Source organism: Nesoenas mayeri (genome assembly GCF_963082525.1).
Source record: "Nesoenas mayeri genome assembly, chromosome: 17".
Lineage (NCBI taxonomy): Eukaryota > Metazoa > Chordata > Aves > Columbiformes > Columbidae > Nesoenas > Nesoenas mayeri.
The window spans coordinates 5,834,406-5,850,487 of record NC_137565.1 but is presented as its reverse complement, the minus strand read 5'-3'; the positions used below and the strand labels follow the sequence as shown (position 1 = coordinate 5,850,487).

Here is a 16,082-nt window from a genome sequence, read left to right as displayed (position 1 = left end):
TGAACCAGCCACCTGTCGCGGCTTCCTGATAATGTCACATCACTCCCAGTGCCGCCTCACCACTTCTCAGCTGTTACTGGGGCCAACAAGCACTTTCCAGCGCCCACGTTCACCAAAGCAGCGCTGGTTTATCACGGTGACCACTCACCGTACCCTCCCCACTGTCCTTTGGGATCATGCAGAATGGAACAAGGGAGCGCGGCTGAGAGCTGGGGGGGCACACGGGGCTGGGGGAGCACACGGGCCAGGGGGAGCACACGGGGCTGGGGGAGCGCACGGGGCTGGGGGAGCGCACGGGGCTGGGGGAGCACACGGGGCTGGGGAAGCACACGGGGCAGGGGGAGCACACGGGGCTGGGGGAGCACACGGGGCTGGGGGAGCACACGGGGCAGGGGGAGCGCACGGGGCAGGGGGAGCGCACGGGGCAGGGGGAGCGCACGGGGCTGGGGAAACACGGGCGCATGGCCCGAACCGGTACCCGCGTGTCGCTCCGTCCGGCGCAGCACGGAAGGTCCGTGCCGGAGCCGCAGCCGGTGCCGGCGGGGCGGGCCCTGCCCGGGGCGGGGCGGCAGGAACAGGAAGGGCCGGGCCGGGCGCACAAAGGCCGGGGCGGCGGGGCCGGGCCCGGGCGGGAGGCGATGGCGCTGGTGGCGGCGGTGGCCCGGGCCCTGGCGGCGCTGGCCCTGGCGGAGCGCAGCCGGCCCTACGCTGTGCTGCAGAAACAGAACCTGGGTAAGGAGCGGCGGCGAGGGACGGGGGACAAATACGGCAGCGCCTGGGTGCCTTTCTGCTTGGTTCTGTTTTTTTTTAATGTTTTTTTTAATTGTGAAAGCTGATTTGGGGCAGTGCCTCGGGGAGGGCATTCAGATCCTAACGTGTCCTGCTCCCTCCTCCCGCAGTGCTGCTGGGCAGCATCCTCAGCGCCCTGGTCCTCACCATCATCCTCATGGCCGTCTGCGTCTACAAGCCGGTCCGGCGGCGATAGCGGAGCGGGAACCGGGGGCCGCTGCGGGGAAGCGCCGCCGGTTCTCCTGCCCGGTTCTGCTGCGCGGTTCGTTCCCAGCTGGCCCGACGCCTCTCCCACCAGCGCCGGGGCTGCCCCGATGTCGTGTGTGCAGCTCTTTGCCCACGCAGCATCGCGTGGCTCCATGATAATGTGGCTTTCAACAACAGCACGGCCAGGGGCTGCACATCACACCCCGGTCCTCGGCAAACTGACCTCCGGGACCGCTTCCCCAGCAAACCCAGCTGGGTTGGAGCAGGGCCTGTAGCAACGCACCGTCTTGCCCAAACACAGCATTTCAGCGAGGCCGATGTGACATGATGTGCTCCAGAGCATCCCTGGGGCGTGGGTGCACCTGGAGCCTCAGGGGAGCGCGACCGGCACTGGCACCTGCTCTGATCGGTGCCGGGGAACCGTCCTGGGCTGGCACGAGAACACAGCCGGACTGCAGCATCGCTGCCTGTCCAGCAGGCCTGTGCACTTGTTTACACCACATCTGCTTTTGCTTTCTGATTAATTCAGTTCCTTGCTTGAATGCTGAGTCTTGAGGGTTTGTAGAGCAGCCTGCAAAAATAGTCTGAAGCAAAAAGCTCAGTGACCCAGTGCAGCTGTGGCTGGTACCTCTGGGCAGAACTACTGAAGCATGAGCAGACCGTGGTGTAGCAGTTAGCTAAACAGCCCCCAGCAGCCTTGCACCCAACCAGCCATGTGGAACCAGTTAGGAACTGGGGTGCTGGCCAGGGTTTGCAGCTTGTGCCGAACACCCATCTCCGCACAGGTGGATTTGTGTTCCTGGGCAGGTTAGCGTGCACAGGAGCCCCTGGAAGCCGGGCGGATGCTGAGGCTGCTGTGTGCAGGGTCTCTGGCAGCACCTTGTGTTGAAGCTCGGGACAGACCTGTTCTATGCATTTTCAGTAACCAAGTGTTTACGCTGAAATCACACTTGTGTATAAATGCTGCTATTTTTTTTTGCACTGCTATGAGTAGTAACTGGATTTTGCTTATTATTATGTTGGTATTTAACATAGGGGTGTTTTGTCTAGTAATTTATTTAGTGTTTTAAAACTTCAAGAACAATTGTGTCGACCTGTTGTCCAAAACCTTGTGCTGCATCTGACATGTTTTCTGTTTGGTTTGTTCAAAGAACACTGACCACTCTCCTTGCAATGGGGATTTTCTTTGCTGCTCCTCTGTTAGTAAAGTGGTAGGACGCTGGCCTAGAACAGACCTAGTTACTAATCTAAGTGAAACATGAGTGAGGATGCAAGGTAATGCAGTTCTGTTGCTTTCCGATCCTTTTCTCTTTTTGCTCACGGGGTCCTGTATCACTGATTTTTCTCGGTCCTTCATCTGCTGTGTAACTTGGCCGGTAGCCGTGTGCTGTTCGGGGGGTGGATGGTGCAGCTTGCAGCTACAGCTCCGCGCTCCCAGGAGCAGTGTTGTTTGCATTCATTCTTCACTCCCTGCTATGTCTCTTTGTACAAATAAAAAGCTAAGTCAACAATCCATGACTCTCTTATTTATTCATGAATGTTCTGTTTGTTATTAACTGGGCTGTAGCTGTAGGACGGGATGAGGCAGTTTCCTTCCCCACCTTGGATAGTCTTGCAGTTCTTTCCCCAGTTTCAATGGGGAGGTGAAGCCCCTGGTGTCGGGGCTGTTTGTTAGCACGGAACTGGTAATGGTAAACTGAAAAGGAAGGCTCATCCTGCAAGCGTAGTGCAGTTACCATCAGACATTAACAGACAAAATTCAGTTAACTCAGTTATGAAGACTATTTTGAATCAAAACTCAGCCAAAGCAGTGTAAGACATTTCCAATTGAGCATGTTGTGAATTGTTGTACATAAAACACTGAAACAACCGCCCTAAAGCACAAAAAAGTGCAGACTCAGTATCACTTGGAGGAAGACACAGACCCACAGCACCAGCACTATGGAAATGGTGTCACTTTGAAGAACATTATATGGTGCTATTTAAAAGCCAGTTATAGTTTTAGAACAAACTATAAGTGTTTTTAACTCTGAGCTTCTGCCTTCCTACATTAGCCTTGAGGTTTCCTTGGAAAGAGAAGATGACATGGCTTCTATACAGCAGTCTCAACATTAATATTAAAAGCACTGTGCAATGTTCTGCTGATCTCTCACCCACAAAGTGCAAGATGTAAGCTGGGGCTTAATAAAAGTGGCACCTGTTTCAGGGAAGCAGGGCCTTCTAGTTTAGATGGAACGATGCAAATGTCACAGAAAGAACGAACCAAGTATACTCACTTTTTACAGTCCCAGACTAAGAATCAGAAGCATAACAATGCTTGAAACCGCTCAATTTCATTAGTTTACGATATAAAACCCAGAGAACAAGACAGCTTGAAAGAATATATTTGCCTCCTCCCCATTGCAACCTTTGAAATCACAGAATGTCAGGGATTGGAAGTGACCTGGAAAGCTCATCCAGTGCAATCCCCCCATGGAGCAGGAACACCCAGATGAGGTTACACAGGAAGGTGTCCAGGCAGGTTGGAATGTCTGCACAGAAGGAGACTCCACAACCCCCTGGGCAGCCTGGGCCAGGCTCTGCCACCCTCACTGAGAAGAAGTTTCTTCTCAAATTTAAGTGGAACCTCTTGTGTTCCAATTTGAACCCATTACCCCTTGTCCTATTACTGGTTGTCACCGAGAAGAGCCTGGCTCCATCCTCCTGACACTCACCCTTTAGATATCTGTAAACATTAATGAGGTCACCCCTCAGTCTCCTCTTGTCCAGCTCCAGAGCCCCAGCTCCCTCAGCCTTTCCTCACACGGGAGATGCTCCACTCCCTTCAGCATCTTTGTTGCTCTGCGCTGGACTCTCTCCAGCAGTTCCCTGTCCTGCTGGAACTGAGGGGCCACAGCTGGACACAATATTCCAGATGTGGTTGGACCAGGGGAGAGTACAGGGGAGGGTTAGGGATTAAGGTTAGGATTAGGGGTCAGGGTTGGGTTAAGGGTTGGGATTAGGAGTTATGGTTAGAAATAATATGCCTAGGGTTAGAAGTAATATGCCTAATAGAAAAAAAAAAGCAATATGTCGGACGGTTTATAAAGGCTTTATTTCCACTGGAGGAAAAAATAACATGGTTTCATCTCCTACCTCACAACTTTGTCAAGAGCTCAAGGCAAGGATTATTCCCTTTTTTCAACTGCTAAAGTCACAGTTATCCCCGTTTCAAAGAAAGCAACAGCTCCAACCCAGAACGCTGCTGCTGCGCAGGGAAGTCAACGCTCCTGCAAACACCAAACGAGCTATGTAGGGATGCAAGCGGTATCGTTAAACAGAAATGGTGCAGATAGACCAGTTCTAGTGTACACTGAAGGCATTTTAATCATTTGCAATGTAAAACAGTGGATTATTGGTTTAAAAGAGGGCTCTAAGTTACCAAACGCCTCACTAGTTATGATCAAGTCCATTTATAGTGATTTTATACTGGTTAATGGCTGGTTGCACAGAACTGCCCAGTTTTGCCCAAGGAATCAGGGCAGGATTAGGCAGCAAGATCAGCCCATATGTACCATAGGTTTGTCACACTTCTGCCAGCCAGAGCAGAGGAATATTTCTCCCATTTAGCTACCATAAGGCTTTCCCATGGATGTATGTTGTGTATGTGTGGAGTGCACTTAAGAGTCACAGTGGAAGTGCTGTAAACACTGACAGAAGTGCAGATAAAACAGCTACAAACATACCCTATGATGAGAGACCTGAGGAAAGCTGGTGAAAACCTACTCGCAAATTGTTACAATACCGTTTTTATGAGTGTAGTCCTATTGGCTTGTTTTAAAAATCAATAAAAATATTCCGATAAAAAAATATATGTATCCACATGAAGGATGACCATTTGAATTTTAAAAAGCAACACACGTTTCCCTTTCAGATGACAGAATTAAATCTTCCAATAAGTATACATTAAAATTTCACCTGAATTTAGCACCCACACGCAGGCACGCACTCATGCACACACACCAAGTGATCGCAAAGCAGCACCTGTATCTATCGCTTCTTTCCTTGCTGCCCTCTGACTACGGGAACGAGCTGGTTTTGAATCACTGCAGAAATTGCTACTTACTAGACAGATGGTCCAGTTTTAGGATCCAAAATTTTACTGGCTACTTGTTTTGTCCTTTTTCAGAAAGCACTGGTTTAGTCTTGAGCTTGGATTAGTTGTTCAAGTATAAAATTATCCCTCTTAAGCAGGAGCACATGATAAAATCTCAGTAACTAGAGACAAGATAATAACATGAAGAAAACTAACAGAAAACATCTGTCAGCATGAAGAACTACCCTAGGTGTGCATGTGCATAGAGATACTCCTCCCTGTAACAACTGCAACAGACAATGGCTTTGAATTATTCAGAAATTACTAAGCAGATGAGTATTTCTTTGGTAAGTAATGAAGTTTCCCTCCTGAACTCTCCCATAAATCAGGTTTTCAAGCTTTAGTGCAATCCTATATCCTGCTGCTAAGCAAAATTTCCATCTGCTCTTCAATAAATACGTTTAGATCAAAACTTTTCCTTCAAAGCTCAGGCTGCGTGGTTGGGGAGCCAAATGCAGAGTCCCGTGATCTGCAGCTCCCTCAAACAAAAACAAATCAGCTTTTTGTAGCTGATGACGCCAACTAAGAAGGCAGGTGGAATGTTTACTTAAGCAACCCAGGAGTGGTCTTCAGACTGATAGCTCTGAAAGCCTTCAGTTTTAGGCAGATTTGGTCATCCTTATTTCAGGAGATCGCTACAGAGTTATTTTTCCACAAGAGAAAGCTGTAGAACTTGCTGGAGCTCTGCATCTTCTTCTTCGCGCCGTTGCTTCTCCCGTTCCTCCTGCTCTCGGACAGACAACTCCATGGCGAGCTGTAGGTCTTTTTCAAAGCTGGAAGGTTCACTCGGGCTGCCGCAGTGTGAGTTACCCGAGCTCGTCAAGTAGCTCTCCTGCAGCGCTCTGAAGGAGAAAAAGAACTTTAAGAAGTAAAGAGACAGAGCCTATCTCATATTTCCCACAATGATCCTTCCTAGCAACTGTTTTCTAACTGCAAACCTGAAAAATCTCTCCCCAAAGGGCAGAAAACAGTTTTCAGGATAAGAGAGCTGTTCTCACATCTGTGAAATTGCCAACATAAAAGCTGCTCTTTGAAGGTTCCTTGGAATTTTTCATACATATTAACAGTTACATTTTCAATAGGTTTCTACAGTAAAAGTATTCTCATCTAGTTTAACAGTAACATGATTTCCACACACAAAAGAACAAAGATGATGCAGTTACTTGTGTGCATGAAGATTTCTTTGCACTTAACTGCAGGACCGCACAGACACCAGAATGTATTCTCAAAGGTCCATTAAATCCATGTTACTCAGTTTTTATAATCATTATGTAATTCTTAAAGAGCAGCTACCCTGAAGTGTGCAGCATCTAATAAACAAACATGCAACCCAGAGGGACCAAATTCACAGTGTTAAGAGCAGAACAGAAAGACTGTGTTTATTTGTTAGGTAATAAATCTGCTGGATGCGCAGACCAGGCCCACAGCTGAGCTGAAGCGCTATACTACATAAGCCAGGGAGCCCAGTTTAGACTCCTTGCTTTTACTTTTCCAGTAAAAGTAAGAAGAAGCAGAAGGAAGAGACCTTGAGTTCTGCACATCTGCTACCCACACAAAAAAACCCTGCAAAAATTGCTTCATGCTACTGTTGGAAGTATTTTTGCTCTCTCACTGCATGACTTGATGTGAAAAATAAATGAGTTACCTCTGATACTGTATATTGAAGTCCTGTGAATATGCAACTGCTCCATTGGAATGCACTCCCACTTCCTAGAAACAGGGAAAGACAGACAATTCCACAGCAGTCAGATCTGCAGTGCAACTCATCCAAAGGTGACTCTTAAATCACTAATTTATTCTTTGAAATACATTATTTCTCTCTTCTGAGGTTCTTAGAAAAATATCGTACATGATGCTTTCCACACATCGGTTTAATTCAGAGTCCTTGTCAACAGTGTCAGATCCGCACCGTACAGATCACAGCATACTTACCGGATTGCCACCAGATTCCAACAAACTCTGCTGAATAGCAAACTGCATGATCTCATTATCTTCATCCAGCACATGTATGTTCCTGCCGTCATCTTGGACGTGGTAAGATTTGGGGATCTCAAACACTGACTGGTCAACCTCAAAATTAGCTCCTATAGCAGCAAAATATAGTTACAAACATGACATAGTCTACTTTCACAAGCTTTAACTTAAATTCTGATGAATGCTTACACACAATTAAGTTAACTCCAAAAATTCAGATAAACCACCTGGCTAAATATACCCACACTCCAGATCAGTTGTTATGAGCTGCAGCTCCTTCTCACCTGTGAATTTTGCACTCTGCAGTGAACCCTCCTCTCTCCTGTGCATTCCACTGCCAGAAATGTAGGAAGATGCGATCACTGGATCTCTCCATTCCTTACCTGAATCACCCTGCGCACCTCCACCCATTTGTGATGTTGTTTTTTCAGCTGTCCTGCAGCCATTAACATTTTCAAATGTAATTCGGGCATTCAGCACATGAAATAAGGGAATTTCTATAAGAAAGAGCACAAGATTTCTATCAAAAAGAGAACTCTCTCATTCATTTCCACACCTGCAGCCCCATCAAACCCTTACATGTTTATTGAATATAATCCATAAGCAGCATCCTGTAATAATAAAGTAAAAAGCAACTCACTTCACCAAGAAGTTGCCCTTAGTCATTCTCACTCTGTCTCTAATATCTTATAACAAGATTTGCCAAATCTAAGGCATTGGAGCTAAGAGGAAAGGGCTAGCAACAGCTCATTCTTACTGAAATGAGACGGTCTTTAAAATTATATTTCTGTACTGGCCATTCAGAATTTGGATTCAATAACCCCAGATGTATGAGACACATACGTCTGGGTGCTCAGTTCCATATACAGGTGACATTAGCCCAACAGAGCTCGACAGGTATTTTGCAGGATGATTCTCTTACTATTAATTTTGAATGCAATTCTAAGTACACTGGGAAGAAACAACTAATAACAAGTAATAACCTCATCACTGTCTGCAACTGCCTGGAAGGAGGTTGGAGCATGGAGGGGGTTGGTCTCTTCTCCCAAGTAGCAAGTGACAGGACAGGAGGAAATGGCCTCAAGTTGCGCCAGGGGAGGTTTAGATTGGATATCAGGAAAAAATTCTTCATGGAGAGGGTTGTCAGGCATTGGAACAGGCTGCCCAGGGCAGTGGTGGAGTCACCATCCCTGGAGGTGTTTAAAATGCATTTAGACAAGGTTCTCAGGGACGTGATTTAGTGCTGGAGTTAGGTTATGGTTGGAATCAATGATCCTGAGGGTCTTTTCCAACCAAAATGATTCTATGATTCTATTCTATGAGATGACTAGTAAAAAACTAACATGGTTTTTGTAAATCTGTCCTGCAAATCCAAGAGAAATAAAGGAAATTAAGAAGATGCTACAATAAAAAATTGCTAAATATTACCAATTTTGACAGGAAATCCTGGTGGAAATTCCAGAGTGATGAAATCCCTAAGTCTGGCAAAATGAGCACTGGTTCTGGCCATCAGATCGATGATCGGAGTGACTTGTTCCACAAGAGACAAGGGAAACTCTTCACTCATCCACAAGGTTGCTTTAAATCTTAAAGAGAAAGTTGAATAAAAGCATCTTAATTTTACAGTTTAGGAATAGATGCAAAGCAAAACACGTAACATTGTCGCCTGCCTCATACATTTCAAAGATTCAGAACAGTCGCTGCTCTGAGAAACCGACCCACGTTCCTGGTCAGACTAAAGGCAAAGCACAGCAGGTTCCTAGCAAGTTACAGCACCAGTCCAAATGCTTTCTTTCACATAGTGGAAGAATTAGACTGTAGCTAAATACTTAAAGGTCTCTCTCTTGATTAATTTTGGAAGCTGCATGAAAAGCACACTGAATATTTGTAAAAAAGGCTTCCAGAAATTAGATGACTGGGGAGAAACTAGAAATAATTAAAATGCTATTTCTCACTTCTGTGTTCGAATGGTGACTTCTTTCGGTCTTCCTATGTCTCTACCTTTCAAATCAAATTCTGGGTCAAAATATTCCTCCAGAGTAATAGCAGTAGGATTGTTACTTGCAGCATACTCTGTTGTCTTGGTCGTACCCTATAAGGAAAGAGAGAAAAAAAAGTCCACGAAAGTAAGAAACAAATAGACAGTGGCTACTATGAGAAACTTTGAAGTTACCTCTTGAGAAGCAGATACCTGCTATTCATACAGAACATTCGAGGGCTTCAAACAACCAAAAACATCCTCAGGGAAAATTTAAACCTCATAATCAAAATTGCTGCCAAACTAAGGAAACAAGATGTGATTCCACGTGCCCAGAATTTCTAGGGGCACAGATTTCTGTGCTGCAGTGACCTGTTTCAGCATCAAAGACACTCACCTGAGCACCATATTCATGCTCCACTGTACCAAGAAATGATTCCAGGGGATTCCTGTCAGCTTCAGATAACAGGAGGAAAAAAAATATCTGTTACTATTAATTAGCAGTAAAATTCACAGTGCCTCTCCTCCTGGGCCCCAAGGTGGCCAGTGTAGGGCAGTGTTCCCATATGAGGTTACAGGCTGGTCACCCTTTACCGTAGCTTAAATACATGTGCAAGTAAAGCAGAGCAAAGTCAGTACGAGAAGTATTTCCCTTGCCTATCTGCCCAGTTCTTCTGCAGTCACACAGAGAGCCAAAAGGTTCTACTTATTTCCAGTTGTCCTATAGGAAAACTACCTTTATATCTTTTCTTCTCCTCTTCTGTTAGATGTTCCGTTCGGATTCTTGTGACCACATTCACGTTGTTCGCAATGTATACCTTTTTTTAAAAAATAAAAGGGACAAAAAAAGCATCACGGGTTAAACCCCAGATTTTTCTCTAGTAAAACACCATGTGCACACATCTGAACACAGAATAAAGCAGCATGGATCCGCCTCTCATTGGCAAAGGTCTTAATCTTTCATATACTGGTGATCAACACAAAAAGCTGCGCTTTGATTTTTCTATTCGCTTCACTATAATGGAAATCCCACAGAACATATTCTCGATAGGCCTATGATAAGGCTGAAACCACATGCCACCTGCTGGGAAAGCTGCTAAAATAAGAAACCCTGCAAATCATACACTACAGTATCTCCAGAGAGCATTAATCCTACAAAGCATCCTGTGCCGAAAGAATGGCAAAGGGGTTTGGTCACTGGCTTTCGGGCAAGAGAAGTCAGTTCTCGATGGAAAGTATAAGAACTGAAATATTCAGGAAATAAAGGCAAAACATAATGACACGTCAGTTAGCTGTAAGGCCTTTTGAAAGAATAGAATGGGCTTTACCTTTGCTTCATAGCCATTTACGCCTTCTGCTTTTTCTGTCCTCCAGACCCAGAATCCAGACATGGTTCTGACAAAAAGTGAACATCACAAGCATCACCACAGTTGCATTTCTACACAGTCCCCAGCCTGGTTTTCTAAAACTGATTTGAAACATTTAATAGGTTATCTGATTATTAACCCCAGACAAAAGCACAGGCCAAACTGTCCTCACACACACATATCACAAGAGGGCCGAGTATATCATATCCCTTCCGTCCTCACTCAGTCCATGGCCAAAGCGTAAAGGCTCAGACAGAGATTTTAGATCGAGATGTGGATATCTGAGCCACAGAGGAGGACAGCCTAAAAACTTCTCAAATTATTTTGTCTGACAGCCCGGGCACAGCGTATAATGTGCATCCATAACCTTGAAATGTTTATTCATTTCGAGAAACTTTGTGTCTTACCTTTCAAAAGCAATATTTTTTGTATCAAGGCACGTATTAATAATTGGAGATGTAAGGCGTCTTTCCACGTCTTTTCTTTTTGGTGTCATAGATCCCAACGTCAAGCGCTGCATGTGCTGGGAAATCTCAAAACGCTCCGTGGTAACAAACTTATCATCGTGATTGATCTCAATCAGTTCTGCCCAGCCTCCAGTATCTGTTGGAAATGGTACATCGCGTTTTAAGAAACTCAGCAACAGTATTCCAGAATGAAAAATTGAGAATATATTGTATGTAAAATCAGGACAGACACTAATCCACTTAATTTTGCACTGAGATAAAATTTGGACCCGTATCTAAAATTAGTTTTTATTTGGGGGGCAGGAGAACAGAAGAGAGAAAACTAAGTAAAAGATGTAAGTCAAATTTTTTGACCTCAGATTTCTCAAAAGAAATGAAGCCATTACATTAAACCACTAAACAGTATCTCTATGAGACACTCATGGAATATATGTATAAAACATTTCTACAATTTAGTACTCAGCCTCATGCTAAAATATTTACCTTCTCCCTTGAAAATTAAGCTACGCCTTCCTCTCTCCCAGCTCATATTTTCAAAGCCCAGTAAAGTGAGATCCACACGCAGCTTGGCGCCGCTTTTCCAGATGCGGCAGACATCGCTTGGGCAAACTCTAGAAACGAGTGGGACTATAAAAGAAAAATGGGATAAATATAAATAGGAAATATTCAGGAGTTTAAGTGCACAGAGAGTCTGAGCTCAAGCAGACTGCATCACTGTCTTAGCTGTCGATAGCCAGAGACAGGTAAACAAAACCCCAAGAGAAGTCTTCAGCAATTCTAACAACGGCTTAACTCTCCATTAAAAAAAATAACAACAACAAAAAAATCCCAAATCAATCAAATAAACAGGAAACAAAGAATAATTGAGCAACAAAAATGTAAGAGGTTCTTTTGAGAGGTAAAGAGATAAGAAATTTGGGGAGCAGATGTTTCTCTGTGTATCTTCTGTGACATATGTACACAAGCTGCTTAAGTCCCTTTGTCTACAGTTCAGAAGAGGTAAAGCTGAGCAGGATTCTTACCCCAGCTAGTGAACTCCCATTTCATTTCCACATAAAAGTCAGGAGTCTGGAGAAGGAAAATACTCCATGAATACTTCATGAAATAGTTTTAATCTAACATTCAGTACAGCATTCCTCATGGACATTTTAGATAAAGGAAAAGAAACAAAAAATAACCCAGAACTGGAGACATGATAAATGAACATTAAAAAATGAAATTGAAACTATCAAACATAAAAGATGTTGACCCAGAACTGCTGCTTTCTGATGAGCTGTGCTACCTTATTTTACTATAGCAGCAGTAACACCTTCAAGATTCAGTCTCCAATGTTGGAGTTCATGACTAAGGATTTCAAAGAAAAGTCAAGGAGAAGGTATCCATCTCTCACAGCACTACAGAATATGCAAGTTGAAACAACTGCTCATCTGATTTCAGTTCACTTAACCGAACTACTTGAATGAGAGTTGCGGTTTGGAGTGAGGTGTTTAAACGAAATAATGACCTCGTTGATCTTTTGGAGTAATTCAGGAACTCCTCCGAGTGTCATGGAGGTCTGCTGGTAGTCCCGATGCTGCAGAATCATTTGTACCATCTCCGGATCTCCTGTACTCACAGCCTCGTGTAAAACTGAAAGAAATCCAGACATAAGCTACTTTCAGTTTGCTTTCTGAGCAAAACACATAATGGAAAAGCAGTCAAAATACAACATCTGCAACTGAAAAGCATTAACACACAACTTCTGTTTTCCAAGTTATCTTTACCTGTCCATCCCTGCGCATTCTCTTTAGTTACATCTGCCTTGTGTTGAAGAAGGACTTTGGCAGATTCAATATAACCCAAGGAAACAGCGAGATGCAACAAGGTCCGGCCTCGGGGATCCCGTTGGTCAACATCCTGTTGAGTATCCGAAAGAGACGTAATGCTGAAGCCGTCCTACCAAATACAGCTACTCAGAGCACATTGAGAAGAGTTTATATCAACAAAGCTTGTCAGTAGTAACCCAGGAGTCAATGTTCCCCAGGTATTCCCACCTATCAGTCTGTGGAGTACAGTTTTCAAACACGACTGTGCTGCCCTTCTGCACCCCATACAGCACAATCTTACTTCCCCACTGAAATAAAAAGATAAGCAGGACGGGGCCTATAAAACCACCACGGTAAGAACTGGTATCTCTGTAAGACATGACTGAGTTTTGTTGATGCTCCTCATTTCTTTTTCTGTAATTATCTCCCCTTCTGTCTCCCTTCAGAAGGCGTCTCTTTCAGGAGAAGCCAGGAGTTCTAGTCTGTGCGCACTGCACCATGGGCAGTCGACACCCTGAGACACCAACAGAGGGTTTAACATTGTACAACGTAACAGTAAGGAGGAAGGAAAAAAAAATAACAAGGTATACAACAGCGATTTTGTATAGCACTTTTTGAAAGTATAGAAGCAAATGGTATTTTACAAAGCGTCCATCTGACTGACACACACAGCACAATGAAGAGTGAGTGCATTTGTACAAGCCACTAAAAAAAAACTACACAAGCATAAATATCCAAAACATGCAAGCACAACATACTCATACCTTACATATTTTTCACTATTAGCTTAGAGATTTGAAACAGAAGAGCATCTATAACTAAAGGAAAAGGGGAAAGTCAATAGCAGAATAAGAAAGGAAGGTTGTTATGCAAGTTAACACGGTTACTCGACAGCAGTAAGTTGGAAAAATCACAAACAGAGTAGGGAAAGCTTCATTTTAAAGCATTCCCTTTTCACGTCTGTGTGGAACACTGACTAATTTGCACCCCCACTTCCTACAGCCCAAACGCCTCCTGCACTGATGGGTCGAGGACTCTAAGGTGTCCGTCCCCATCCTGTGCTGCTGTTACTGGTCACACACACTTGGCCCGTTGTTCATACCCAGCACAGCGGGTGAGCGTCTCCAGATCCCTCACGTACCCCTCCGCCAGCAAGAAGCTAATCCCAAGGAAGCAGGAAGAAACACATCTTTGGAATACTTTAAAAAACACTAAGTTATTTAAAAGCAATAAAGGAAGTAAGAAGCAGACATATTCCATTTGAACATGCTGCTCATTTTCTTACAAAGCGTTTGAGGGAGGAAGCAGCACTTCACAGGTGGGAACTGCAGCCTCAGACGACTCTTATTTAACAACAGCCTTTCACAGGCAAGAACGTTATTGAAACAGAAATAAATACACTGAAGCAATGTACCAGTACGGTTAAAGATTTTGTTAAGGAACAAGATCAGATTAATTAGATAAAAAGTAATTGCATTCCAAAGATTGTCCCCAAAACAGGACAGGAGCATGCTCAAAGCAAGCATTAGTAGTGTGGTGCACTGTTAGAACTGCCGATGAGAGTCACTAGTCAGGAGGTGGCACAGCTGATCTTTGGCTCGTATACTTGTGGTGTCAGGTATAATGGAATTAACATGCTCTGTTCTGCAAACCCTGCTCCACACCACCGAACATCAGAGCTCTCACACAGCATCTCAGCGAGACAGATGTTTGGTGCCCGAGCTCTGCTGTAGCTTTTCAGGCTATTTCCTTACATCATTACCATTTCTCGCTCAGCTGTCCCAGAGAGAGAACAGCTTGGTATTTTTCTACTCTACAGCACGAAAACAATGATCCATTTTTCTCACCAGAGATGCTGAAAACACTCCAGCCAGTATAAAAGTGCTGCCCCCAGAGTCTCAGACAGCAAAGAAACTGTAAGAACTGCTGGTCCTCAGCAAGAGGCACATTTAATCTTTGGTGGCAGCAGACACCTTTGCTGCATGTTGACTTCCCATTGAGGTAAACAATATTTACTGCTTTTCTAGCACAGAAAAAAAAAATAACATCCATTATATCTGCTCTTCCTTATCATTTCAATGACTCATGCTGCTTTCTATAGAGCTATTCTGCAACTGGCACTCAAACGCTCTGAGTGCAGCTTTGTGGATAATAAGTCAATGTTTAATATCTTACATAACAAAAAGTATATTCCCGTGCCTTCTTACATCACTCCCACAACGACAAACAGGTAATAGAAAATGAAGCACAGCAACTCCACGAGCCCAAATAGACCTGGCAGCACCACTAAGGTGACTTCTCCCCACAAAGACACCAAGCCCTGTGCCAGCTCAAGCTCTTCTGGGGCCCCCAGCCCCCCAGTCTCTGGTGCCCTCGTTACCTGGTCCCGCAGCTCCTCATCCAGCCGCCTGTAGTCGTTATTCCAAACCAGGACGTGCAGGGGGAAGGCGCTGCTGGCCCTGCCAGGGCAGCTCATGGTGACACACACCTGGGGAGCAGAGAGACGGTGCCCTCACTGCCCCACTCTTTATTTTGGAGACCCCCGATCGCTCATGGCTTGACGCTTTCAGCTTCTCCTCCCTCCCGGCTCCCACATGCCCCAGGTGTGGGGGGAAAAACGAGGCTGCAACGCCCTACGAGCCCTTCACCCCGCTCCAAGAAGCACCCCATGCAAATCCAACTCCTGGGGGTCCCCTGCTCCCGGGCACCCCCCTCAGGCCCACCCTGCAGAGGGTCCCTGCGCCCCTCATCCCTTGGGGTGTCCTCTGCTCCCCATATCCCTGGGCATCCTGAGCCCACCCACCCTCTCACACTCCGGGGGGGTCTCCTGCTCCCCTCACCCCCTGCTCCTCAGGGTCTCCCCCGCTCCTGGGCCCCACACCCCCGGCCATCCCCGTCCCTCCTTCCTGGCTCTGCAGGGCAGCGGCCGGAACGCACCACAGCGCGGCCGGTGAGAGGGGGCTCCCCCTCGGCTCCCCTCAGCCTGCCGCCGCCGGCGAGCCCACGGAAAGAGGAAGTTGCTGCTCCCCGCCTACCCTACCCCCCCGCGGGCGGGCAGAGGGAGCGTCCTGCCCACGAGCTGCCCCATCGCCCTCCGCGCGGAGGGGCGGCAGGAGAGTGCTGGGCCGGATGCGGCACCCAGCTCTGGCTGCTCTCCCCCCACACCTCCACCGGGCGTTGGTTTCACCCACTCGCTCTTCCGCGGAGCGGGGCGGGAGCGCCCTCCCTACTGCCGCCATGTTGGGTGAGGGCAGGGCTTGCTGAGAGCAGCCTCTTCCGCCAGTCTGTGGGGTCAGGCTTCCGAAAACTCGGAGCGCGCAGCTCCGCGAACAGCGCCACCAGCGGCGCTGCCGTGCGCCT

The 16,082-nt window shown here is 46.1% G+C and overlaps 2 protein-coding genes across 5 annotated transcripts; one reads left to right on the top strand and one right to left on the bottom strand.

Moving 5' to 3' along the window:
• The first annotated feature begins 370 nt into the window (after positions 1 to 370).
• Positions 371 to 1,062, top strand: LOC308046932 (uncharacterized protein C12orf76 homolog). The gene is made up of 2 exons (XM_080355052.1): positions 371 to 732; positions 900 to 1,062. The coding sequence occupies exons 1-2, from the start codon at positions 462 to 464 to the stop codon at positions 983 to 985; spliced, it is 357 nt and encodes a 118-aa protein (XP_080211178.1). The 5' UTR covers positions 371 to 461; the 3' UTR covers positions 986 to 1,062.
• A 3,015-nt stretch (positions 1,063 to 4,077) lies between these two features.
• Positions 4,078 to 16,007, bottom strand: ANKRD13A (ankyrin repeat domain 13A). Of its 4 annotated transcripts, none has more exons than XM_080355593.1 (16): positions 15,914 to 16,007; positions 15,103 to 15,210; positions 12,681 to 12,813; positions 12,422 to 12,546; positions 11,940 to 11,985; positions 11,401 to 11,544; positions 10,858 to 11,053; positions 10,412 to 10,478; positions 9,820 to 9,901; positions 9,481 to 9,539; positions 9,061 to 9,197; positions 8,534 to 8,691; positions 7,390 to 7,602; positions 7,064 to 7,215; positions 6,777 to 6,841; positions 4,078 to 5,973 (listed from the first exon to the last, which is right to left on the bottom strand). In XM_080355593.1, the coding sequence occupies exons 1-16, from the start codon at positions 15,959 to 15,961 to the stop codon at positions 5,775 to 5,777; spliced, it is 1,932 nt and encodes a 643-aa protein (XP_080211719.1). In that variant the 5' UTR covers positions 15,962 to 16,007; the 3' UTR covers positions 4,078 to 5,774. The 4 variants fall into 4 exon arrangements, with proteins under 4 accessions (XP_080211719.1, XP_080211722.1, XP_080211721.1 ...); XM_080355596.1 differs by having other exon boundaries at positions 7,489 to 7,602; XM_080355595.1 differs by having other exon boundaries at positions 15,888 to 16,005.
• Between the last annotated feature and the right edge of the window lie 75 nt (positions 16,008 to 16,082).